At 35.7% G+C, this 25,657-nt stretch overlaps 2 protein-coding genes across 4 annotated transcripts in view; one reads left to right on the forward strand and one right to left on the reverse strand.

The window, feature by feature from the left end:
• Positions 1-25,657, forward strand: part of Asb14 (ankyrin repeat and SOCS box containing 14) — a 99,221-nt gene that overhangs the window by 60,350 nt on the left and 13,214 nt on the right. For all 3 annotated transcript variants that reach the window (XM_087182342.1, XM_087182341.1, XM_087182343.1), the window contains one exon: positions 16,338-16,467. In XM_087182342.1, coding sequence (XP_087038468.1) covers positions 16,338-16,450 — 113 coding nt within the window. In that variant the 3' untranslated portion in view covers positions 16,451-16,467. The remainder of the gene's footprint in view (positions 1-16,337; positions 16,468-25,657) is intronic.
• Appl1 (adaptor protein, phosphotyrosine interacting with PH domain and leucine zipper 1) overlaps positions 1-25,657 on the reverse strand; it is a 43,519-nt gene that overhangs the window by 4,516 nt on the left and 13,346 nt on the right. The window contains exons 4-21 of the mRNA XM_004864308.4: positions 25,062-25,133; positions 23,081-23,168; positions 21,264-21,305; positions 20,666-20,724; positions 16,677-16,823; positions 15,607-15,689; positions 14,259-14,417; positions 13,400-13,588; positions 11,057-11,099; positions 9,556-9,612; positions 5,533-5,624; positions 4,942-5,124; positions 3,211-3,263; positions 2,213-2,387; positions 2,079-2,115; positions 1,336-1,482; positions 785-835; positions 400-489 (exon numbers count right to left, since the gene is read on the reverse strand). Of these exons, the coding sequence (XP_004864365.1) occupies positions 400-489; positions 785-835; positions 1,336-1,482; positions 2,079-2,115; positions 2,213-2,387; positions 3,211-3,263; positions 4,942-5,124; positions 5,533-5,624; positions 9,556-9,612; positions 11,057-11,099; positions 13,400-13,588; positions 14,259-14,417; positions 15,607-15,689; positions 16,677-16,823; positions 20,666-20,724; positions 21,264-21,305; positions 23,081-23,168; positions 25,062-25,133 (1,767 nt within the window). The remainder of the gene's footprint in view (positions 1-399; positions 490-784; positions 836-1,335; positions 1,483-2,078; positions 2,116-2,212; positions 2,388-3,210; positions 3,264-4,941; positions 5,125-5,532; positions 5,625-9,555; positions 9,613-11,056; positions 11,100-13,399; positions 13,589-14,258; positions 14,418-15,606; positions 15,690-16,676; positions 16,824-20,665; positions 20,725-21,263; positions 21,306-23,080; positions 23,169-25,061; positions 25,134-25,657) is intronic.

Below are 25,657 nucleotides of genomic sequence, written 5' to 3' on the forward strand. Positions count from 1 at the left end.
ACAATGAATTGACATTCCTGAAAACATTATAGACAAACAGATAAATACAGTATTCCCCTTACAGAACAATATGGCTTTCAGCAATGGCAATTAAATCTGTAAAGCCTCTCAAAAGAACTGTTTTGACAGAGACAATCCTCACTGGAATATGAAAATTCTGGTATGTTTGCTTAATAGCAAGTCACACTGTACACTACAAGTTGCTATAGCTATTGTACAAACCCAGGAGAATTCAGATGTTACCCTTTCCTGCTATGCTATGAATCATCCAGCTAAGAAGTAGGTGAGTAAGGAGATACAGACCTTCATTTGGGAATTCAAATGTGAAAGTCACAGTACTAAATTTAAGTCTTCACAAACACCACATAGAGAGAAGATCGAGACATTAGGACTGCATACCTTTTCAATCTGTCTTTGTTTACTGAGTTCTTTCTCTTGCTTCTCTTTTACTCTCTCTATTTCTTTTTGTTTTTCAGATGCTCTACGATCCTAAAGACAGATGAATAAAACTAATGAATTAAACATAAAATAACTAAGTTTTTGACATTTTGATTAGTAGGACCTTTATACCTTTTCAATCTTTTCAAAAATATTTATACACAAGAAAGCATACCAATAATTATCACCCTACGGCAGACATATTTCCAGATTCTAAATGCTGTATCAGCAATAGCATCCATTGTTAACCTTATAATCATTTTATTTACTTGTTAATATCTAAAAAGTCATATCACACTACTCCGATTAACATTTTTGAAAAATTAAGCATCTCTCGGATTCTTACCAGTTCAGCATGCAAAGCTATCTGTTTTGCTAGTCCAACAGAATCACAAATCTAAAAAGTGAAAAAAGTAAGAAAATTTCAGTTCTCACATAAAAGCAAAAATCTCAAGTATCTAAGTGACTGATACTTCTAAGTATCTAAGTAACTAATGCCTCTTTCTAATTCAAAATACTATACTGCTTCAAATAAAAGCTGACTTAAGGATTCTCCAGCCCAAAACCAACACTTCCTGTTTTCTTCTGAGTCTGTGGGCTTCTATACTGGCTTTCACCTCCTTCATGTACCCTGCTTCTCATAGTCTTAAATTCATTACTGGGATAGTAAGGCCCATAAAGAATGACGGAAGCAGCTGCTAATGCTTGCTCTAAGATGATGAAACCTGAAAATGTCTTATTTTTTTGGAAGAAAGGGGTCTGTTGAATCAGAAGGCCCAACCCATCAGCTTGGCTCCCTTGAGAGCACCTCAAAATCTGAGATTTTTTCAAGAAATTTTAGTAAAAACTGTGCCTATGATATATATTTCACAACCGAAACATTTTGAAGATAGGTACCTTCTCCCCTTCATTGTTTGATTCAAATATATAACAGACTGATGACAAATTACTTTCACTTCTCCCTCCTGATGTCTGCAGTACAAATCCAAAAAGCCTCTTATTTTCCTGGTGTGTAGCATACAACACTACACAGGGCAAAGGAAACTGCACAGAAAACATGAGAAGTAAATATGAATCTTCCAAATCATAACAGCAGCACACATTCATGACAAACTCATATGTTAAATTTTAAAAATATTATTAAAAAAATTTTAAAATTAAATTTTCTTAACAGATTGGTAATCTAAGAACAAATGTCTTATTTTGGTTTGGATTACCAAAGATAATAGAGGTTACTGAATAGTGAATTTTGTTAGTCATGAACACATTTTATAAAATCAAATTCAATAACAAAAATCATCTACTTAGTAAATGATTAAATATATTAAATGAAATATTCCAAGGAGGTAATTATAAAATAATCATATTCACATTTAAATTTCTCTAATCAATTTCTCTGATGTATAAGCTCCCTAACTAAGGGGCAAACACTTAGTATTAAAACAGAGCATACACATTCATTTAAGTTACACAGAATGTTCAGTTCTAAGTTTTTGGAGATGGCCAGACATTTAACTACAATGCCCTAAAGATCAATCACAATTGATACTATCATACCTGAATATACAGGATGAGAATTTTTATTAAGTTAGAAGATGTACACATGCACAAAGGGACTTAAACTTTAATCATAAACTCACCGTAAGCCTTGTAACTTGTGTCTGTGGATCAATTAACCTAAAATAAAAATTTTAAATTTGGAAAACAAACTTTAATTAAGTTGAAATTATGCAAATATTTTTTCTGCAGGTTTTTTTAGGGAGGGGTTACTTACTTTAAACAGTCACAAGTAACTAATAAATGTGATTCTGTCATACGAAAGATGTTATGGATGGCCCGAGCAGCTAAGATTTGGCGCATTGTTTCATACACAACATCTGGATGGTCATCTGATTTCACCTCCATGGAACCAAGGAATCGGACAATAAATAACTGATGAAGAATAGAATCTATAATAGAATAAGGTAATTATGTATTTATAAACCCATTTCTTTTCCAAAAGAATAAAACATTGCCTCCTTTTAGATTTTCAGTGAAAAATTCAACTTGAAGATACTTAGAAATAACTTGACTACAGTGTTCAAGCTATAGGAAAATTAACGTCTCAAATTTGAACAGCAAAAGATTAGGGTAACATTCAACAATGTGGTTCTAGGTAAAAAAAATTCCTTGTATTATTCTTATAGCTTTTCTGTAAGTTTGGAATTATATATTTTAAAACGTAGCTACTGGGGGCCAGGGATTTAGCTCAGTGGTTTCGGCACCTGCCTCGCAAGCACAAGGTCCCAAGTTCGATCTCTGGTACCAAAAAAAGAAAAAGGTAGCTACTGGAAAAAGTAAAAAGTTATGCCTCAGGACCAGAAATGAAATAACTGCTGTTAGGGTCAGGAATTTAGCTCAGTGGTGCAGCTCCTGCCTGGCAAGCACAAGGTCCTGAGTTCGATCCCTGATACTGCGGAAAAAAAAAAAGAAATATCTGCTGTTTGAAAAAACTTACAGGACAGGTTAAACATTAAGAATTTGACTATGAAAAAAAAATAAAAAGAATCTGACTATGAAGTCAGAGTATATGACATTACATGATGTGTGAATAATGTCTTATATCAGATTACATTCTGTTGTTTTAAGTGAACTCTGATTAGATAAAATTTTGAAGTAAAAACACATTAAAATTGAGCACAGCAGCAAAAGAGATATAAATGACAAATTCTTCACAGAGTTTACTACTGAAAAGTAGTTCTAAAATACAGGAATACTGTGTATCTGTTCTACCTTCAGTTTCAGATTTTGTACTTCCTCCAGATTCTCCAAATGGATTTGTACGCCTGAAAAGTTAAAAAAAAAAAAAAAAAAAGAATAAATGGTCAGTTACCATGAGCCACATAGAAGAAATCTAATCATTGAAACCAGAATTAAAAATCTAAGAATCACAAAACTTTGTACATATATCTTAAAAAGAAAAGCTCTAAAATGTCCTATCCTGTTAAAGAATAATACTGATGACCAAACTACTATGATATAACCTCTGCCCTCACACACTAGTTAATTAATAGGCTAAACCCAGGGTTGCTGCATTTTGGAAGGCAGACAGGGATTGGAAGTTTGGCCACACATAGCAAATATCACAATAAACCATCTTGTAAAAGTTGTTGAATTTAAATAAACTAATAGAGGAACACTGATTTAGCTATAATCTTAGCTGCTTGAGAAAAATGCCACCTTCTTTTAGGTTCTCTAAGTACATGTTGTGAATTAAATATAATGATTTGAATATTTTCTACTTTTAGTGGCAGAGCATTTCCCTAGCATGCCCAAGGCCCTGGATTCAATCCCCAACACTGCCAAGAAACAAAAACAAAGCAAAACAAAGCTCTATTTCTCAAAGTACAAGTAACAGTGCAAGAAGAAAAATATAGATAGATAGACACTACCTCTCCTCAGTATGCTTGGCTTGTGGCATACATACAATTCAAAGTAGATTTTGGAAACTGAGAGCTAAGTTGTTCTAAAATAATGTTAGCACTAAAATAACAGGAAACTGATCTCTTTAATATATGCCTGACATAGTACAGCTAATGTTGAGCACATTTCTGTGATCAAATGTAAATGATTTTTGCTAGGTCACAGCCATGCATATCCAAGTTAGTTTATCAAACTTATTAAGTCCCCAACCTACTTAATAAATGATTTGGCACTAAGTCACATTTCCTGCAGCTGTAGCCAAAGAAAAAATTTAACTGCTTTGACAAAAATATTCCTTATACAAACAAAAGATGACTCATTAATAATTCATAGCAGTGGGCCTGGGGATTTAGCTCAGTGGTTCTGCCGCCTGCCTCACAAGCACAAGGACCCGAGTTTGATCCTTGGTACTAAAAAACAAAAAAACAAAAAACAAACAAATAACTCATAGCAGTGATATTTTAGTAACTTCCTAAACTTTTCTTTTTTTTGTACCGGGGATCAAACTCGGGACCTTGTGCTTGCAAGGCAGGCGGTGGCACCACTGAGCTAAATCCCCGGCCAACTTTTCTTATATATACTATAGTATATTTTCTAATAAACTTAAAGCACATGTATTATCCTTAAGATTTTTCAAATTCTTGACTGAAAGATCAACTTTCTTCTGCAACTGTCAGAGCATATGTCTAAGAAGTAGACATGATAAGCTATTCAGAATTAAGTCGTTTTAGAATCAGATTATCTTAACTTCTTTAACTGAGGCAGAAGATAGAAAAACATGTATGATTCTCCCCTCACTATTAAAATTATTTTAGTTAATTAAAAAAAGTATACAATCTCTGATGCACATGGTGTGTAAGCGATGATTCAAATGTAGAAATAGAATCATAAATCTTATAAAGCATACCACAGAACCGGGGATTTAGCTCAGTGGCACTGTGCCAGCCTTGAAAGAAAGCGCAAGGTCCTGAGTTCGATCCCCCACACCGCCAAAAAAAAAAAAAAAAGCATAGCACAATGTCCCATAATGCCATAACTCACCTGCCCCCCTGGCCAGAGGTTTTTGCCTGACCAGGCTGATCTTCACACACAGGGGAAATGATGTCGAACTGTATTGGGGTGTCTGGGGCAACAAGAGAATCCAAAGAGAGGCCAGCCAAACTGGTGGACTCAGATCCTAAGGATCCTGAACTGCTAGTTCGAGCTGTTGGTGGCCGAGATGGTCTAAACACACACACACAAACACACACACACAAAAACAGAAGGCAGAGCGTTTGGTTTTCTCTTTTGGAAATCATATAATAAACTATAAAAAAAGAAAACAGTATTTTAAGCCAATAATTTTAATAAAAACACAATCCCAAATCATAGCTATTTAACAACAGACATCTGTCTTTCCAGTTAAACTCAAAAACTTAAGTCACCTCAATCTAGAGATTTAACTGGAAAAACTAAGGAAACTGAAATCATTTAATTAGCACCCATACTAGTAAATTTACTGCTTTGAAAATACACCTTCTCTGATGTTCAAGTACCTGTTAGAACTAACATTAGTGATGCTAAAATCAAAGCACCCACTAACATTTCTAATAGCCCATATAGCTCTTTAAATAACTCAGTTTGTGAACTCACCCTGCTGGCCGCAGGCTCTCATGTCTTTGCTGGAAAGATGGGGAAGGAGTGACAGCTTCCAGAGCTGACTGATTTACTCGTGCAGCAGTTTCCTATTTTGATTTTGTTTTTAAAGCATAAATATTAGTAATGTAAGAAACCAAAAAACTTGAGTACAGTTTTCTGAATTGTCATAATGCTTAAAGTACCAACTAAAGCTATTAAAGTAGTTCTACATTCTCGTCTTATTAAGGTACATAATTTCACATTATAAATTTCAATTTCAGCCAGGCATGGTGGCACACACCTGTAATCCCAGCACTTGGGAGGCTGAGGCAAGAGGACTGCCGAAAGTTCCAAGCCAGCCTGGGGTACATATAATATAGTGAGTTCAAGGCCAGCCTGGACTACGTACCAAGGCCCTGTCTAAAAAATCAAATAATAAACAAATAAATAAATAAACTTATTTAAGTTTCTTACTTCCAATAATCTAGAAAAATAACTATTTTCTTCTAGTAATATATAATAAAAAAAGTTTTTTCTATAAATTTTTAACTACCAAATATTTTTTGTTGTTGTTTCTTTGAGACAGGGTCTCACTATATAGTTTAGGCTGGTCTTGAACTCAGTATGTAGCCCAGGCTGGCCTCGAACTCTAGGACGACATGCTTGCGCCACCACGCCTACACTACCATGCCTGGCTACCACCAGATATTCTGAATTCAGCCCTTATTGCTAGCACCAAGCACAGTGGCACCATGACATTCAATACATTTAATAAAGAAATTTAGGAGTAGGAAATATTCACAAAATATGAAAGCTGTTATTTTTTAACTGTGCTGGTAAATTTTTCATAATTTGCCAGAATATATTTATGCTCAGAAATCTCTATATATTTATTACTTTATAAAATTATCATGGAGGGCCAGGGATTTAGCTCAGTGGTTTCACAGCCTGCTGCACAAGTACAAGGATCTGAGTTTGATCCCTAGTACCACAAAAAAATAAAATAAATAAATAAATAAATAAATAAAATTATCATGGATATTTTCAAAACTTTAAAGAAAATTTTTCATATGAAATAATTTTAAACTGTTTCATTTACAATAACAGCTAAAAAACGGCATTCTTTTAAAATGGCATTTTTATTAAAGATCTATTTCAATGTATACATAGTTAACACTAACCTATACAACCTAAGATTAAGATGATAAATTTTGTAATTATTTACAACTTTAAAAAACGGTCTTTAAATTAGAAAAAAAAATCACAACAGTTTTACATCTCTGTCTTACAGTTAGCAAAAATACCAATATAATGCCACAAACTGATTAAAATTTCTATTTTTTATTAACACAGCCATAACAATCCTGGATAACCTGAAAATACTAACAGAGTTTTGATAATTGGTAGGAAAGCACTATAGATGTGAATTATTCAAATGCAAACACTGTACTCCTTAGGTATTACCCAGGCAATGAAAGTGTTTTAATTTTATTTTTTGTTGCTCTCAGGTGATCTTACAAAAGCAAAAATAGATTGGCAGAAAGGAGATCGACTAAAAGCAAAAGGTGTTTTTACCATTAACACTGATTTTCTAACATTAAAATTAAGGTTATTAAAAGACTAATAAATTACTAATATTCTGGAGGGCATAAACAATATGGTGGCACACACCTCGAATCTCAGCACTTTGTGAGACTGAATGAAGCAGGAGGATCACAAATTCAAACCTAGCCTAAGCCACTTACAAAGATCCTGTTTCAAAATAAAAAAGGAGGGCTGGGGATTTAGCTCAGTGGTTCTGGTGCCTGCCTCGAAAGTCCAAGGTCCTGAGTTTGATCCCCAGTACCAAAAAAACCCCAAAAAAAACAAAATAAAAAAGGACAAGGGGCAGGGATTTAGCTCAGTGGTGCTGCTGCCTGCCTTGCAAGCGCAAGGTCCAGAGTTTGATCCCCAGTACCAATCAATCTATCAATAAATAATATAAAAAAGGACTGGGGATATAGCTCAGTGCAAAGGCCCTGGGCTGAATAACCAATACATACAAAGGGCCGGGGATTTAGCTCAGTGCTTTTGCCGTCTGCTGTGCAAGTGCAAGGACCCGAGTTCAATCCCCAGTACCATTAAAAAAAAAAAAAAAAGAACTTGACATGATAAAAGATATGGGCCGGGGATTTAGCTCAGTGGTTCCGGCACCTGCCTTGCAAGCACAAGGTTCCGAGTTCAATCCCCGGTACCAAAAAAACAAAAAAAACCAAAAAGAACACACATTAATACATACAAAAACAAAAAATAGTATTTTGGGGCCAGGGATTTAGCTCAGTGGTGCCACTGCTTGCCTCAAAAGCACAAGGTCCTGAGTTCGATCCCAGGTACCAAAAAAGAAAAAAGTTGGCTGGGGATTTATTTAGCTCAGTGGTTACGTCGCCTGCCCCCGCAAGCACAAGGTCCTGAGTTTGATCCCCAGTACCAAAAAAGAAAAAAGTATTTTGGAGGTCATGAGATTTTGTTCAACTTCTTCCTGGGGATGTATGTGTCCTGGCTGGCACTTCAGAGCCATTTTGATAAAAACAAACTCCTTCTCCAAGATGCTCTTCTCTTCACTTGGGTTTAAAACCTGGAAGACATCTTTACCTTACGCATATCCTTCATCTTTTACATCAATCAGTTACCAACCAGTCTAGACCCTCCCGTCTAACCCACTGTAACAACAGTAGTTTAAGATTTAGCTGACATCTTTCAACTGACATCATCACACTCTGGCCAGTCCTGGAAAGCACCTGGGTTCAGGGCAGTCAGGTCCATAAAAATGGAAGTTTAGACAGCTCCTATCCTAGGGCCATGTTTTTCCTAACTACATACTCTTCAGTATGGACACACCCGATTCCTTCCATAGTAGTCAGTAACCCTGGGTTCTGCCTGCTGTGTGGACTGTTCCAATGGCTACATCTACACTGCAGGATTCATCAGGTTTGATAATCTTGCTAACCAAGGAATAATTTGCAAAACTAGGAATTCAGGCTGCATTATAATGTGTATTTATTTTAACAAGATCCCCACGTTATTTGTAAGCACATTTCAGTTTTCTATTGTTCTTCATTAACAACCTCTAATTATACTACTAGTTTCAAAAAAAAAAAAAAAATCTCTAAACCAGGCATGGTGGCGCATGCCTGTAATCCCAGAACTTGGGAGGCTGAGGTAGACTGCTGTGAGTTCAAGCCCAGCCTAAAATACATAGCAAGACCCTGTCTCAAAAAAAAAAACCCGGCCAGGGATTTAGCTCAGTGGTTTCAGTGCCTGCTACGCAAGCTCAAGGACCCAAGTTCGATCCCCAGTACCCAAAAAAACCCCCCAAAAATCCTCTGCATTTATATTTTTGTTCTCTTATCTACCATATCTTTTCTTTTTCTCAAAACACAAATGCTAAACGACTTCCAACATCTCCACAGAACTTTCTCTAAAGCTCACATCTACACTCATGTTAACATTTTCAAAAGAAAATCTTGTCATCACTTCATAGCTTTCAGCACAACCTTATTGAGCCCAGGACCTTCACAATGAGCTACATCCCCAACCCTTTGTATTTTTATTTTGAGAGAAGTTCTCACTAACTCAGTAAGTTGCCCAGGTGAGAGATGAACTTGTGACCCTCTTCCCTCAGTCTCCCAGAGTGTTGAATTACAGGTATGTGCCACAACGTCCAGCTAAAATTTGGTTCCATCTCACCATTACCAACAGGCTCCTGGAGGGCAGAGGCCATGGCTTATTTTTCTTCTTCATCTCTCTATTCTATGGTACTCACTTCAGAGCTAAATAGCCAACATCCAGTAAATATTTGTTGACCGAATAATTTTATTGTCTTTTGAAATAATATATTGTTCTAAGTCGATCACTCAGAACATACATGATAAATTTAAAAGCTACCTGCTAAAAGTCAAGATTACAAAACTTGAGAAATTATAACTCTACTAAAAGCTATATAAATCACAGAATTATTCAGTTTTGCTAAATCTGGGTAATGCAAAATAAAAATATTACCTCTGGATTTTCACTTAAGTATATTTGCTTAGATATATTGTTAATTGTACAAATCCACTGGAAGAGAAAAAAAGAAAAAATATGATTAAAAATATTTTTCTGCAAGGACCCAAGTTCGATCCCCGGTACCAAAAAAAAAAAATATTTTTTAACGTTTCTCTTCTAAAGGAGAATGTCCAATAGTTAGCTGAAATAGAAGTTTCATTAGAAGTAACATATAATCCTCACAAGAAAATACCTTGGGGCTGGGGGTATAGCTCAGCTGTAGAGTACATGCTTAGCATGCTCAATACCCTGGGTTTAATCCCTAGCACCAAATACAAAACAAAACAAAACCAAGAAAAAAACCTTGCTATAAACATATGTATCTAAGAGTGCAGTCAGCAGATTATTTTTAAAATCCCTATTTTATTCCATACATTAAAAGTATAGTAATCGTGCTAAATTACAATTTAAGAGTCTACATGTATCTTTTTATATTACTTCTCTTAATTCCTACCCAAGCAAGACAGTCTGAACTGAGATACAATTAATAATGCAAAAAAGAGAGAGAAACATCTAAACAGCTTTCTGGTGAATATATTTTACTTCTCTTCTTTCAACACAGAAAACATTCTCTCTCCTATATCTTCTGCTTCACACTCAAGGATTCCAGTGTCTGATGAGCCTCGCCACTAATCTAATATTTTGTTTGGTAAACCATGCAGAGAGCAGAGATATTTGTATTGCTCAGAAACCAAAAGCAAGTTTTAATAGGAACTCTTTTCCATGAGAAGTAAATAAAGGTAAATCTCTACATAATTTCCAACTTTTCTTTACCAACATAATTATAATACTAGATAAAAAGGCTAAAAGTCAAACTATGGTATATTTTCATGGAAGAATATTTCTCAAAACAAAGTTTCTGAAATGAAAGTCCTTAGTGGTTTCGCTGCCTGCTGTGCAAGCGCAAGGACCTGAGTTCAATCCCCGGTACCAAAAAAAAAGAAAAAAAGAGTGAAATGAAAGTCCTTGGGAGTACCTTGCCTTCTACATTTGGTATAATTAGAGTAAGAATGGAAAGACTTGTGAGGAAAAACAGAGACTCCCAAATTTTTGTTTTTCTGTCTTTAATTTCCCCAAGGTTTCAAGCTTTAGTTGCTTCCTGCCATGCCACATCTGCTGCCAATACATTCTTGCTTCTTGCCACACAGTGTCTCAAAGAGTTGGCAAGAGAAAAGAATAAATTAAACTATTACCTCATTAAACTAACAGCCTGACAGAAGGCAACAGTCACTGCTGTATTTTTGCCTTTAAGGGAGCAGAGATTATCTTTACGGTCCCTCAAACTATAAAATTCTTGAGAAACTTAAGAATGTTGTTTGAAAACAAAAAGACTAAAAAACAGATTTGTAACTCATTAAGATTTTCCAAAATTTCTATACTGATAACATTAATATGTTTTGCCTTCAAAAAAGTATTTTTAAATGTGGTTGAAGAAATTAACAAGATAAAAATCTACCTCTTCATGGTCTTTTTTACTCTCTGCTTGCAGAATTGAAGATCTAAAAAGAAAAAATATGAAGTTTCAGCCATAATTTTAAAAACAAAAACAAAAACACACAATCAACAATATTTTAAGAAAAGAAGACCACCAGAGAGGCATTAGAACTAAAGCTTTAACAACTGTGACTTTCGCAATGTAGGCCAAGAGGCACCAATAACAGAAACAGATGCAGGTACCTAGAAGACAGACCATGGAGGTACACTATGACTGAGACAACAGACTGGAAGTTCCTGGTGACCTTACTAGAAAATATTAGCTTCATTATTGTTAGTTTCTCCTTTAATACTGTTAAATCAAAATTCCAATATGGAATTACTAACATTTCAATATTTGGCATTTCTATAGATGTTAATATTTTAAGTTACAGAAAAAATTTTTTTTACTAGTTTTGAATCATACCAAGATGTTAAGCATTAGCAAAAACTAAAACTACAAAAATATAAGTACCGGTAATTAGAATATTCACAATTTGGTGATCTTTTTTTTTGGTACCGGCAAACTCAGGACCCTGTGCTTGCGAGGCAGGCAGCGTAACCACTGAGCTAAATGCCTGATCCCTGTGGTAATCATGATAAATGAACACAGGCACTCCTAACATCTAGTGTAATAACACACAGTACTGGCATTCATTATGTTTATAGGAGGAATATGAAATTAAACAATCATTTTGATAAGTTAGTTGGCTATATTATCTATTTTTAAGGGATAAAGGTTGAATTTATTTATTTTCATAATTTTTTTGTGACAGGGTCTCAGGATACTCTAGAACATACTATTCTCCTGCCTCAGTTTTCTGAATAGCTCAGATTACAGGCATGTGCTATGAGAACTGCCTCAAAATATCTTAATTTAGGGCCAGGATTTAGCTCAGTGGTTCTGGCGCCTGCCTCACAAGTCCAAGGTCCTGAGTTGGAGCCCCGGTACCAAAACAAACAAACAACAAAATATCTTAATTTGCATAAATACAGGGGGAAATTGACTTTCCGGGAACCCAAAGATGTAGCCCATGGTTCATTTCCGAACACCATTAAAAAAAAGTGCTCTGGAGCCAGAGATTTAGCTCAGTGGTTCCGCTACCTGCCTTGCAAGTGCAAGGTCCTGAGTTCAATACCTGGTAGCAAAAAAAAAATAAAGTGCTCAAGATAAAAACTGGAAGGCAACAAACAAAAGTTAACTATTAGGGCCGAGGATTTAGCTCAGTGGTTTTGCCGCCTACTGCGCAAGCACAAGGACCCGAGTTCAATCCCTGTACCAAAAAAAAAGTTAACTATTGTTTTCTGGTTAATAAGATTTTAAGTTGTTCTCCCCACTCCTACCCCCTTTGTTTTGTTTTTCTGTTTTTGTTTCGGGTAGTGGTGGTACAGGGGATTAAATCCAGGGCCTTCACACTGAGCTACATTCCCAGCCCTTTTTTATTTTTTATTGTTCCACAGTATCTTACTATGCTGCCCAGGCTGGGCTACCTTATCCTCCTCAGTGATGGAATTACAGAATGTACCACCACACCCAGCCACTACTCCTTTTTATATTTCTCCAGGCTTTTCAAAAATTGCTCTAAGTACTACTTTATAGATTTTCACCTAATGGAAAAGTAATAGAATTTTTAAGGGGCATCATAAACATTAATGGACAAAATAATCTGATCAGAGTATTTAATTAATATTTAATACCCCTTTTATATGCTAAACATATGCTAGTTGTTTTTTGTTGGTACCGGGGATTGTACTCAGGACCTTGCGCTTGCAAAGCAGGCGGTGGAACCACTGTGCAAAATCCCCAGCCCAGTTGTGTTTTGTTTTTGTTTTTTTTTTTGGTACCAGGAATCAAACTCAGGGATTCATTCTTGCCAGGTACATGCTGCACCACTGAGCTACATTCCTGGCCCTAGATTTCTATTCTTCCCAATAATTTAAAAGTAGCAATTACAACTCCCTACCTACATTCTACAGGGACCAAAACAAAGACTGAAAGGGGTGAGTAACTTGTCTTACCACAGAGTAAGGAAGGAATTCAGTTGAAACTTTATGACCCTGCAGGTGACATTCTTTATTAATTTGTGCTGTCATCCCCATGCTATGCAAGATTTCCAGTGACCAGTCTCTTAACATGAAATCACAGGTATATTACCATTTGAGCAAGTCAGAAAATTCAACTCATTTCTATAAGATTAAAAACCAAATTATCTTAATACACAGTGAATCTAAAATATCTATAACATTTCTGCCCAAAAGGAATTACCCTACATTTCAGTAGTTTAAAATATTAGAGATTTTACTAATAGTAGAAAAAAATACTAACTTTTTTCCATCGAAAGAAGTGATCTGAAAACAGTATCGCCTATCTTCACAGTCCACAGCCATCACTGAGCAATTATCTATGTCCATGGCCAGGCCTCCTGCTACATCTCCACGGGCTTGGCTCATTAAGTTTCCACCCTGCGTGAAGTAAAACTGTCTATCCCAAGTAGATGACACCAAGCCTGTTTTACTAGGAAGAAAGTACATTCACATTTTAATAGTGACACACCTAAAATGACCTTATCAGCCAACCCCAGGGCAATGCATGTTGCAAACAATCAGCTTGCAAAAAAAGCACTGAAATGTCAACAAAAACTCTAAATCAATTTATATTTGAATGTGTGCAGTTTCCAAGCCAAGGCTGGAAATTATCAAATTGCAGCTGTGTTATAATGATGACTCATAAAATTTAAGTTACAGTCCAATATTCCAAGGAAATAAATTCAAAACGAAAGATTGTATTATACTCTTACTTTACCCCTTATCCTCTCTTAAGGTGAACACTAAAATCTGACCTGATGTTGTAATTATGTATATTTTAAACCATATAAATGATACCTAATAGTATTCATGTTGTGATAGATTTATTTAAGCTCAGATTAGTTTTACTTCTTTTATAACTCTAATTTATGCAATAAATAAATAGGTAGAATTTTACTTTGAACAGTATTAATGTACCTTATCTCTCAATGAGTTCACATAAATACTAGTCCCACTAAAAATTTTACCTTTAGTAAAATCAGAACTTGGCAGACAAAACAACTTGACATATCAATTATACATTATATTATAAATTATAATATCATTTGACATTACCTTGCAAGATATACAATATATGAAAATAATAACAATTTTCTTACTTCCTAGCATTAAGGTATCCAGCCTTTCGGGTTAAATTTCGGTTAACAGGAAATTTGGTGGGGTCTGGGTCAGGCACATACAAAGGGTCACTGGCTACTTCCAAATCCTCTATTGTCTGTTGCATAGTCTCCACATCACTGTCCATTTCTCTGCGAACACTAAAACAGAGAACAGATTATTTACTACCAGTCAAACCAACAAAGAACTCCTAGCAATCAGGTTTGCCTATATATTTGTTTTGTACATATTTTCTTAAAGAGAAAAGCAGTAGCACAGGTAGTTAAAGTAATACTAATGTATTTAGATACTTTGAAGGCAATACTAAATCCAAAAACTGATTAAGCCATGCTGAAGGCCACACTCTTGGAAGCCTTTTCAAACTGCTAGGTCCTGTGCCTTTAAAACACAATCATCACTGGGTGTGGTAGCACAAGCCTATAATCCCAACACTAGCGAGGCTGACAAAGAATTGCTGAGAGTTCAAGGCCAACATGAGCTACCTAGTGAGCCCAAGGCCAGCCTGAGCTACAAAGTAAGATCTTGTCTCAAAAAACAAACAAACCACAAAACACATTCTCAAGCAGGGGAGACAGAGCACAGTGGTATAGCAGGTACCTAGCAGCTTGAGGCCCTGGGTTGGATCTCTAGCACTGCCAAAAGGGAAAAAGTCATTTTGATCTCTCTCCACGCCTATGACTGACCATATCACTGCTCAAACTGTCAAACTCAAAGAGAACACTACTTTCTCCATCTAAACTTTGATGGCTTAGAAAGCAAGATTTAGGGTTGGGGATTTAGCTCAGTGGCACCACGCCTTCCTCGCAAGCACAAGGTCCTGAGTTCCATCCCCAGTACCAGAAAAATAAATAAATAAATAAATAAATAAATAAATAAATAAATAAGAAAACAAGATTTAGTTAGTAATCTCCCCACCACACCCCCCATTATGGAGTGTAAAGATAATTTCACTTATGGATAATTATTACTACATGTCTATTTTGGGGGGTGGGGGGGTGGGGTACTGAGGATCGAACTTGGGACCTTGTGCTTACAAGGCAGGTGCCAGAACCACTAAGCTAAATCCCCAGCCCTATGTCTATTTTACTTAGATATAAAAGCTAGCCCTGGAAAACTGTCATTAAATTTGACACTGTTATGAAATTAAGAGAAATTCATCTAGAGAAAATGTGGCAAAAGAAAAAAGAAGCATCCACAAACCATATGAGAAACACAGTAGAGGAAATACTCCCTCAGGAAATTAAATGGAAAATACTTGTAAATTTTGGCATTTAACTGTTAAATTATTAACTACACTTCATTTTCAATCTTAAGGAAAAAAATACTTACTTCTGCACACTTGTTCCAATATTAGCTAAAAATTCTTCCAGTTGTTCACTGAGATTTTCAGAACCCATCTTAAAGAAACTTATCTGAGATGAAGGAAGAATGGATATAAACACAAACACATACAAAAAATTACTTAAGTATTTAAATAAAGCACATAAGCAATCTCCAAGATACATGGTTAAGTAAAAACAGCAACAACAAAGGGCTGTTTCATCTGTCTATGTCATTTGTGTAATAATAGGTTGTAGTTTGCAACCTGTACTGGACACAAAGGCACTAAGGAAACTAGAATTAAATTCTACTGTACATCCTTTTATACTTTTTAACAGAAAACTAAAACAAATGTATGGTAAACAATTTTTTCAAACTGGAAATTTTAGAGCACTGAAATAAATCATATGCATAAACTATTTCATGTTTACTACAATGATAAGTTTTTTATCTGAAGAATAGCAAATACTTTTATAACTGAAGGAATATTCATGTTTCTTAAATTCTTGATTTTTAAGGAACTAACATCTTATCTTATATTGCTCAAAACTCCATTTTCTAGCTTCCCTCCTGATGCCTATCTCTTTGAGCACTTGAGAGTTTATCTACCATTTTTAACTCAGGACCATGGAACAAACTCAAACTTGTGCATTTTCTTTCAGATTGTGCACCAAGAATGAGTGGAAGCTACAGCAATAGGTAGAACTCTGTAATTCATTTAGTTTTCTTTTCTTTTCCAGTACCCATTATCGAACTCAGGACCTTGCATCACCAGGCAGGCGTGGTGCCACTGAGCTACATCCCTGGCCCTGTAATTCATTTAGTTTTCTGCTCCTGTTCCCAACTGTGTTGACAAGGACAAAATACAATGTAAGTGGTTTCATGTTCTCTGAAACATTTGAAATCTTTATTTTCAAGGGAAAATGACTCTCCCCAACTTCCTTAATACATTGATGACATTTTAAAATTATTTTTTAGAACCCAGACACAAATGAGGATACTGGCAATAGCTTGTAATATTCTTACATTTAATGTAAATATCAGGACACTTATAATCCAAAATATAGTATAGTATGTACCTGAGCTTGCATGTACCCAAGTAGAGGTTCTAATAATGCTATTTTCTTCTTGTACTGAAGAGTATTTAATGCACAAAAATAATGCATCATGGTTTGGTGTTGTTTTTTTCTGGAAGTGTACACATCTTCTGTCACTTCATACTTCACCTTTGAATGAAAAGATTTAAAATACTATTATGCACTTAATTTTGAATTATCTTCAGTAGTTATCTATGGGGCAAAACCTACCAAGGAAAATACTGTTATCACTACCAGTTGAACATAACTTTTGTTTTCTAATCTATTAGAAATCCTTAAACATATTGGCTAAGGGCTGGAGATTTAGCTCAGTGGTTTCGCCACCTGCTGCACAAGTGCAAGGACCCGAGTTTGATTCCCGGTACCAAAAAAAAAAAAAATATTGGCTAAGCTAACTTTCCTTTTTAACTATCAACCATATCATTACTATGATCCATATCTGCCTATCATTAAAGATGTAAATATCTAAAATAGGCAAGGCAGAGTAAGTCTGGCACATGAAAGAAAGGCAGACTGTTGTTAGTTAACTTAGCCATTAGTCTTTGACTTCAGTCAGTTTTCAGCATATATTCTCCCTCCTAGTTCTCTACCTACCACTCTTCCTCTCTTCAAATTGCTTATCTTCCTTTACTCATTCTTAAAATATGTGTTCTAAGTTCTTTTATTCAGACAATTGATATTTATTAAACAATTATATAACATGCATTAGGTTCTTCTCTCTTCTTCCTCTCTTAGAATACCTATCAAGTACCAAACATATTCCAATATACCAATGACTTAGTGATCACAAATTTTTATCTCCTGTCCTCACTCTACCTAGTGCCAGAGGAAACATCTCCTGTGTGTGTGTGTGTGTGTGTGTGTGTGTGTGTGAGATACATGTGTTGATACATGTGTATTTATGTACTGGAAATTTTCAGAACAGAAGGCAAAACTGTATCTTCCCTAAAAACCTGCTCTTCTATTTTATTTCTTAGCTCTTAATTACTCCAGGACCCATCACTTATCCAAACATTCTAACATTCACTTTTTATTCCCCCTAACCAAAAGTCTTTGCTTATGAAATATCTCCCAGCCAGGAGTGGTGACACACATTTTTAATCCCAGCTACGAGGGAGGCTGAGGCAGGAGGATTGAAAGTTCTTGATTTTTAAGGCCAGCCTGGACAACTTAATAAGATCCTACTTCAAAATAAAAAAATAAAGTCCGGGATGGTGGCACACACCTGTAATCCTACCACTCAGAAGGCTGAGGCAGGACTGCTGAGCATTCAAGGCCAGCCTGGGCTACATAGTTCAAGGCCAGCCTGAATTACAAAGGAAGACCCTGTCTCAAAAAACAAAAAAATTAAAAATTAAAAAAAAAAAAAAGGGCCAGGGATTTAGCTCAGCGGCATAGCGCCTGCCTGGTAAGCACAAGGTCTTGAGTTTGATCCCTGGTACAAAAAAAAAACTTTTTTAATAAAAATAAAAACTAAAATGGGCTGGGGATATAGCTCAGTGGTAGAACTCCCCTGGGGTCAATTCATAGTACTGTGGAAAGTACTCCTTCCTGTCCTCTTTCAATAACATTATTTGAGAGGCTGAGGCAGGAGGATCACTGAGTTCAAGACCAGCTTGGGCTACATAGTGATGAGTTCAAGGCCAGCCTGAACTACATAGTGAGACCCTGCCTGTCACACACACACAAAAAAACCCAATAATAATAATAACATTATTTGAGACATTTATATGTCTTTGCAAACTATTCTAAAACCTTTTCATTGGATCCCCTTTGGTCTTGGGCTCTTCTCATTTTCATTAATGTTTCTGTTCTACAACATAACTATATGGTATCATTTACCGTCTTAGAATCCTTTGGTGGCTGCTCATTTCCTCTAACACAAATTTCCAGGTCATTACTACAGTAATCTGGCCTCAACTACTTCTCTTTTGTCATTTCTGCTACATCTCCCCAAAGATCTCCAATGTTTCAGACACACTGCAATGATTATTTTTAATCATCACCAAAATAATTATGGCGAGAATTTAATGAAAATTTGCTATAAGACAAATACTCTGCATGCATTACCTAACTTCATTTTCACAAAATACTGTGGGGTTTTTTTTTTATAGGAAAATAAAGGTTTGGAATTAAGTAGAAGTACATGACTTCAGGCAAATTAGTGGCAGAACTGAGGTTTGTTCCCAGTCTAACTCCAGGGCAAGCACTTCCAACCTTTACATTCTCCAACTCCATCATATGCCTCTGGAAAGGCTTTTGTTTAAGAACACTCTCTCTCTCGAACCTCATCAATGACATCCACTTATCTTCAGGGCAAATGGCACCTTCTAAAAGTGCAGTATTTCCCAATTCATCGATCAAAGCCCTTCTGTGCTTTTAGCATTTTAGTAAAACCTCTATTTTTGCATTTAATTCATGCTAGTCCATGCCTTCTCTTCATTCGTGTGCTCAGGCACTTAGGCCTGTCATATACATTTACACAAAAGCCTTCAATAAATGTGGAGTATCTACTTCCGGGCAGGACTGGAACCTACTTATATTGTTCCTTCAACATACTGTTAGATATAAAGCAGGTGCTCAATAATTTTTTACATTAAAAAAATGGTGAAAGAGGGTTGGGGATTTAGCTCAGTGGTTTCGCCACCGGCTGCGCAAGCGCAAGGACCTGAGTTCGATCCCTGGTACCAAAAAAAAATGGTGAAAGAATGTTTTTTAAGAAGACTTGGAACAGTGAGAGGGAATGTAAAAAATATGCCAAAAAAATATTTTTTTTGGTACTAGGAATCAAACTCAGGGCCTCTCGAATATGTCTTCTACATAGGGCCTTTAACTACTTCTCTAAAGCAAGATGACTAACAGAGATCTCAAATGTACATACTTTATCAGTATCTGCACCATCAAGCAGTTTATCTTTGGACATTCCATTCATCATCACAGTGGCTAGTGCACAGTAAATACTATGCTACATGGATTCCCACAGGCAGTCACTTGTGTTTCTACCAGCAGCAGCAGCCAAGGCTACAGACACCAAGTCCCAGGCATAGAGATGCCCTCACTCTCAGCATCTAGGAAGGCCTATACAGCAAGCTCTGGATTAGGCACTGCAGAGAAAGCTGATCTTAAGCAACACCCAGATGAACCTGTTAACATTCTGTTCTTTAATCCTTACTTGACTGCATTTCTCCTCAAATACAGTAAAATATGTCTGGACTTCACTCCTGAATTATCAAAAGACAAATAACCCTTTAAATGAAGAGGGCTTCATAAAAGAATTTCTTTGAATTGTGTATGTAACAACTCAACTTTTTTTGACCACAATATTTTACAAGACATTTCTGAATACATATATGGTCAAATGAAAACAATGTATCCACTGCTATCAAAATGCAAAGCAAAAAGAGGCAGTATGATACTGGGCATCAATAAATAAGAGGCATCAGTAAATAAGATACCGGGCATCAATTCTAGTTTTAGAATAGTTATGTTCAATTATAAGAACAAATTCTGGCAGAAGAAAAGTATTTTGTTAAAAGAGACCAACAATTATTAAAGAGCTTTTAAACCACTAGCAGTAAAGAATAATGTAAATACAAAAAACTTAAAAATTAAAACGATAAAATGTTTTTATTCTTTTTTTTTTTTTTGGTACCAGAGATCGAACTCGGGTCCTTGCGCTTGCAAGGTAGGCGGCAGAACCACTGAACTACATCCCTGGCCCCAAAATGTTTTTATTCTTAAAACAAACAAACAAACAAACTAAATGCAATACAGCACAACAGGGATGGGGATGCAGCTCAGTGGTACTGTGCCTGCCTAGCCAGCACAAGGTCCTGAGTTCAATCCCTAGTACGGGGTGGGGGTGGGGGGGCAAAACATACACATGAACTGCTGGCTGTATTTTTAAACAGGGAAAACTAGACCGTCTAAGGAAACAGCATTAATTGTGAGGGAGCATGTATGTACCCTACCTTATCATTTTCTTTTTTTTTGGACAATCGGCTGTATCTGTTAATTGCAGCATCATGATCTAGAAGGCAGAAATGAGTGCTGACAACCATCAACAGTACTCTGCAAAACCTATAAATGCTCTAAATGTTCTGAACACATGCATCTTTCTGCAAATGTACTAAAACAAGAATTTCCTACCACTTGATCATCATATTCAAATTTCCCCACAGCCAAGTTTCCGCTAAATTATGTTTATCAAACTGGTAAATAAAAACAATTCCAAGGAAACTATAATACACTAAAAGTTTTTTAAAGTATGTTTAGTCCAAAAATAACAAATGCTCATTAAATAAAAATTGGAATATATAGAAAAATAAGGAAGGTAAAGTATTATACTACCTCTTTAGACATTATGAAGATAATAAACTAGAAGACTGATGCAATAAGCCTTTAAAATGTTTCCTGTAAGAAGGGTATTGAAGTAACATTGATTTAAATAATATTCACGAAAGCTTTTAATTAGGTTCATTTTTTTTCAATTATTATTACAAAGAATCACGCTATATACTGATAAATGGATCAATAAAAAAATAAGTATATAAAGTATTCAGGGCTTACCATTACTAGCAATCTGAAACACTTCTTTTAATGTTAGAATTTCTGAAAAAGTTCAAGAATTTCTGTTTAGCATATTTATTAAATACTTTAAAGTTTACAAAGCAATAAATGCCACTAAAACCGCAATTAAAACTCTATACAATACTTTATATTTCCACTCTTAAAGTGTAAAATTACTATACCTGCCTGCTAGTCTATGAAACATTTACTCTCATTGGCAACAATTACACCAACAAAAAAATCTACTCAATACAAATAATATAACACAAAACAAACTTTAAAACCCATTGTTGTGTTAGCTCTGCAGATATTCTGACTTAGTGCCTATTAATTCATTTTTTGACATATGACTTTTTTTTTTTCTTTTTTTTTTGGTACCGGGGATCGAGCTCGGGTCCTTGTACTTGCGAGGCAGGCGATGGGACCACTAGGTTAAATCCCCAGTTTTGACATATGACTTTAATAACTTCAAATGTTGAACGGAAAAAAGCACGTTTTATTAATAAGATTAGGCCAATCAGTCCCCTTATATGATGGAGAAAAAATTCTTGTTTCTTGACCTTTGAAATAATCATTCTTAAGGATCATTACAATTATTTACTCCATCTCAGCAATACATTTGTTTTTATTCAATGTTTACTTTTTTACAAATGACTGATACATTATTGGTTAATTGTTTTTATTCTGACTATTTTAGAAATAAGTCTATATGACTAAATTTATAAATTATGAAAAAGAAGATCCAATTCTATGAAATCCTCATTTTACCACCTAGTAACAGTAAATGGGCAAAAAATCTACAAACTACAAAGCCACTAAGTTGTAAGATGTGCCGGCTCCATACTTCTCCCAGCAGCCTAGCCCAAACAAATCTCTACACTCTCTCTGTTCCACTATCCCAACTCAGGCCTTGGTCATACATCACTGGACTCTCACATCTTAGTCCAATCTCCTAGACACAAAATCTACTTTATTTCTTCCTCCAAAAAACAAAAACATTATCTCTCTTTAATCTTTAAACACCTCCCCTGGTATTTCTCTTTGCTCATAAACTCAGGCTCAACATTTTTAGCATAATCTAATCTATTTCTAAATTTTCTCCTACTTTACCCCAGTACTGTATATCCAACATTGCAACCACACTGAATTTCTTATTATCCACAAAACAAGCTAAGCACTTCTAGAACACATACTTTTGTGCACTCTAGTCCCTCTAACAGAACAATGACTCACTTCCCCTGGCAAATTCCTCCCCACTGTTCAATGCTCACATCTTTCATAAACTCTTTCTGACCCTCTCCTCTAAGTCCTACAGCACCTTCTCATTCCCTAATTATAAAAGACACAGTATTGGGACTGGGGATTTAGCTCAGTGCTGCTGCCGCCTGCCTCATAAGTGCAAGGTCCTGAGTTCAATCCCTGGTACCAAAACCAAAACCAAAACCAAAAAAAAAAAAAAAACACAGTATCAGCAGTATTGGGGCCGGGTATTTAGCTCAGTGGCACTGTGCCTGCCTCACAAGCATAAGATTATGAGTTCAATCCCCAGTACCAAAAAAAAAGAAAGAGAGAGAGACAGTATCATAATTATGTGTTTATCCATCTTCTCTAGGATTTCGAAAAGGAAGGAATTTCTTATCTATATTTTTCAGTATCTAGTTCAATATCTATCAAGAGCTCCTATAAACACCTGGTGACTGAATTAAGTAAAAGTGGCAGAAGTTATGGTCAGAAATGGTTTAGGTACAGAATAATACACTTTTTAGAAGCACTGATCTTCTGACAACTGATGAAAAACATAAGTTTGACTTCAATACCTTTAAGATCTCTTTCTTTAAACTGGGTAATGGGGAACATCATGGCATCAGCAAGTTGAGTTGAAAGTACCGCATGACAAGAGCTGAGCTAGTTAAAAAAAAAAGATCAAAAAGGCCAAATAACTAACATAACATTTATAATGAATGTCTACAGAAACATTTAACCAGTCTTATGTAAATGAAACAAACTACTTTAATAGGCTGACATATTTTACATAAGAAAATACCAAAAGCTTTTATATAGTACAAAATATTATACAGTCAAAATTTTCCATTTAAAAACTTAGGAAGATTCTGAGTTTGGCAATGACTTCTTAGCTATGATAACAAAAGCACAAGGAATAAAAGAAAATGCAAATAAGACTTCATCAAAATTAAAAACTTTGGGGCCAGGGATTTTGCTCAGTGGCACCAAGCCAGCCTCGTAAGCTCAAGGTCCTGAGTTCGATCCCCAGTACCAAAAACAAAACAAAACAAAACAAATTTTAAAACTTTTGTGCACTAAACGATGATATCAAAAAAGTGAAAATAGCCCACATAATGGAATAAAATATTTGCCAATGACAAATCTAATAAGAAGATTGCACTTAGAATAAAGAACTCTGAGAAAACAAAAAACTGAATTAAAAAATGGACAAAGAGCTGGGTGTGGTGGTGCACACCTATAATCCCAGCACTCCATGAAGCTGAGGGAGGAGGATCACAAGTTTGAAAGTTCAAGCCCAGCCTAGGCAACTTAGTGAGACCCAGTCTCAAAATAAAAATAATAAAAAGGTCCAGAGATACACCTCAGTATGAAGGCCCTGAGTTCAATCCCCAGTTCTGGAAAAAAAAATGTTGTTGAGAACAAGGACGTAATAAAGGTAGAACCTTGTTCCTTGCTCAAGGGAATATAAATGGTATGAGCAATACAGAAAACAGTTTGGTGATTCCTGAAAAAGTTAAACATATCTGGATACCATGGTGCATGCTGGTAATCCCAGCACTCAGGAGGCTAAGGCAGGAAGATCACTGAGAGTTCAGGCCAGCCTGGGCTAGAATGAGTTCAAGGCCAGCCTGAACTATATCTTAAAACCCTGTCTTCAAAAAAAAAAAAAAAATTAAACATAAAGTACCATATGATTGCCGGGGATTTAGCTCAGTGGTTCTGCCACGCTTTCGCAAGCGCAAGCACAAGGACCAAAGTTCGATCCACGGTACCAAAAAACAAAACAAACAAACAAACAAACAAAAGTACTATATGATCTAGCAATCCCATTTCTGAGTATGTACCTAAAAGACCTGAAAACTGGTTTTTAACAAAACACACTAGTATACGAATGCTACACTATTTCACACTAGCCAAAAGGTGGAAACTCAAATGTCCATAATAAACGGATAAACAAAATGTGGTATGGCTGGGGATTTAGCTCAGTGGCACTGTGCCTGTCTCAAAAGCGCAAGTTCCTAAGTTTGATCCCCAGTAGCAAAAAGAAAAATAAAAAAAAAATAAAAAATAAAAAAATATATATATATATTAATAATGGTCATTTCTTTTTCTTATAGTTTTAAAGCTAAAGAACAATTATTTACAAAATATTCTCCTAAGTAGTTTGTTAATAAAAATAATGAAATTACTACTACTAATAATAAGGACTAAACAGTAAATGTTGCTTCACAGCAAAAGAAAAACCACAAAGGGCTTAGCTATAGCTTACAGCTTCATCCCTCTTTCCTTGCCCACATCAAGTAACACAATGAATGATACATGGGCTGGGAATATAGAAAGCCCATCTCTAAGCTTACTCCTCAAAAACAATTTGTTTTAACAGATAAAGAAAGTGTTCTTATCAGACAGCAACAAGCACATGGAAATAAGACCCTTCTTTAGCAGTCTTTGTAATAAAGTTTTATTTTTTGTTATAATAAAGGTTCCCAATTAAAACTTAATAACTAGAGTAACAATTATGAGAACACTTATTCAAGGAAACTAAATATTTACCTCATCTATAACTTTTGAAAACTGTTGTAAAGTAGAATTCATAACTTCATCATCACCCCCCAATGGAAAACGCTGAAAAGAAACAGAGATGAGATAAAAGTCCAACATTGTATGAATTTTTAGTAACTTCAGAAAACTCCTAAAATTCTAAGTAAGCTCCAAAAATGACAATAATTTTAATAATCAATGAACACTAATTTAAATGTTTTCTAAGTAACCAATTAACATGGTATATGACAAATGATTAGGTTCCAGGTCGTACTCTGTAATGCCCCATATTTCCAAACTCAAAGCCATGGGGAAATCTTAGCAGTCTGGCACAACTAAAAAAGCGTGGGACTTCAAGTCAGGACAATTCCTCAAAGAATATTGGTGGAGGCCCCTGTACCACCGCCCCCAGCACCCAGGAGCAGAGGCCCCCACCTCAGCCCTGAGGAGGTGGGCCTCACTGGCACCAGCAGCACCTACCCCCACTGAAATGAGAAGACACATAAACAAGTCTTAAAACCAGACTTCCGGATCACCTAAAGCAACCCCAAAGGGAAATGAGATGGAACAATCTGATATTCAACCACCTGGACTCCCTGAACCGGCAA

The sequence above is a fragment of the Heterocephalus glaber genome, unplaced genomic scaffold, assembly GCF_053883595.1.
Source record: "Heterocephalus glaber isolate CG9 unplaced genomic scaffold, H.glaber_assembly_v1.0 deba00001472, whole genome shotgun sequence".
Classification (NCBI taxonomy): domain Eukaryota; kingdom Metazoa; phylum Chordata; class Mammalia; order Rodentia; family Bathyergidae; genus Heterocephalus; species Heterocephalus glaber.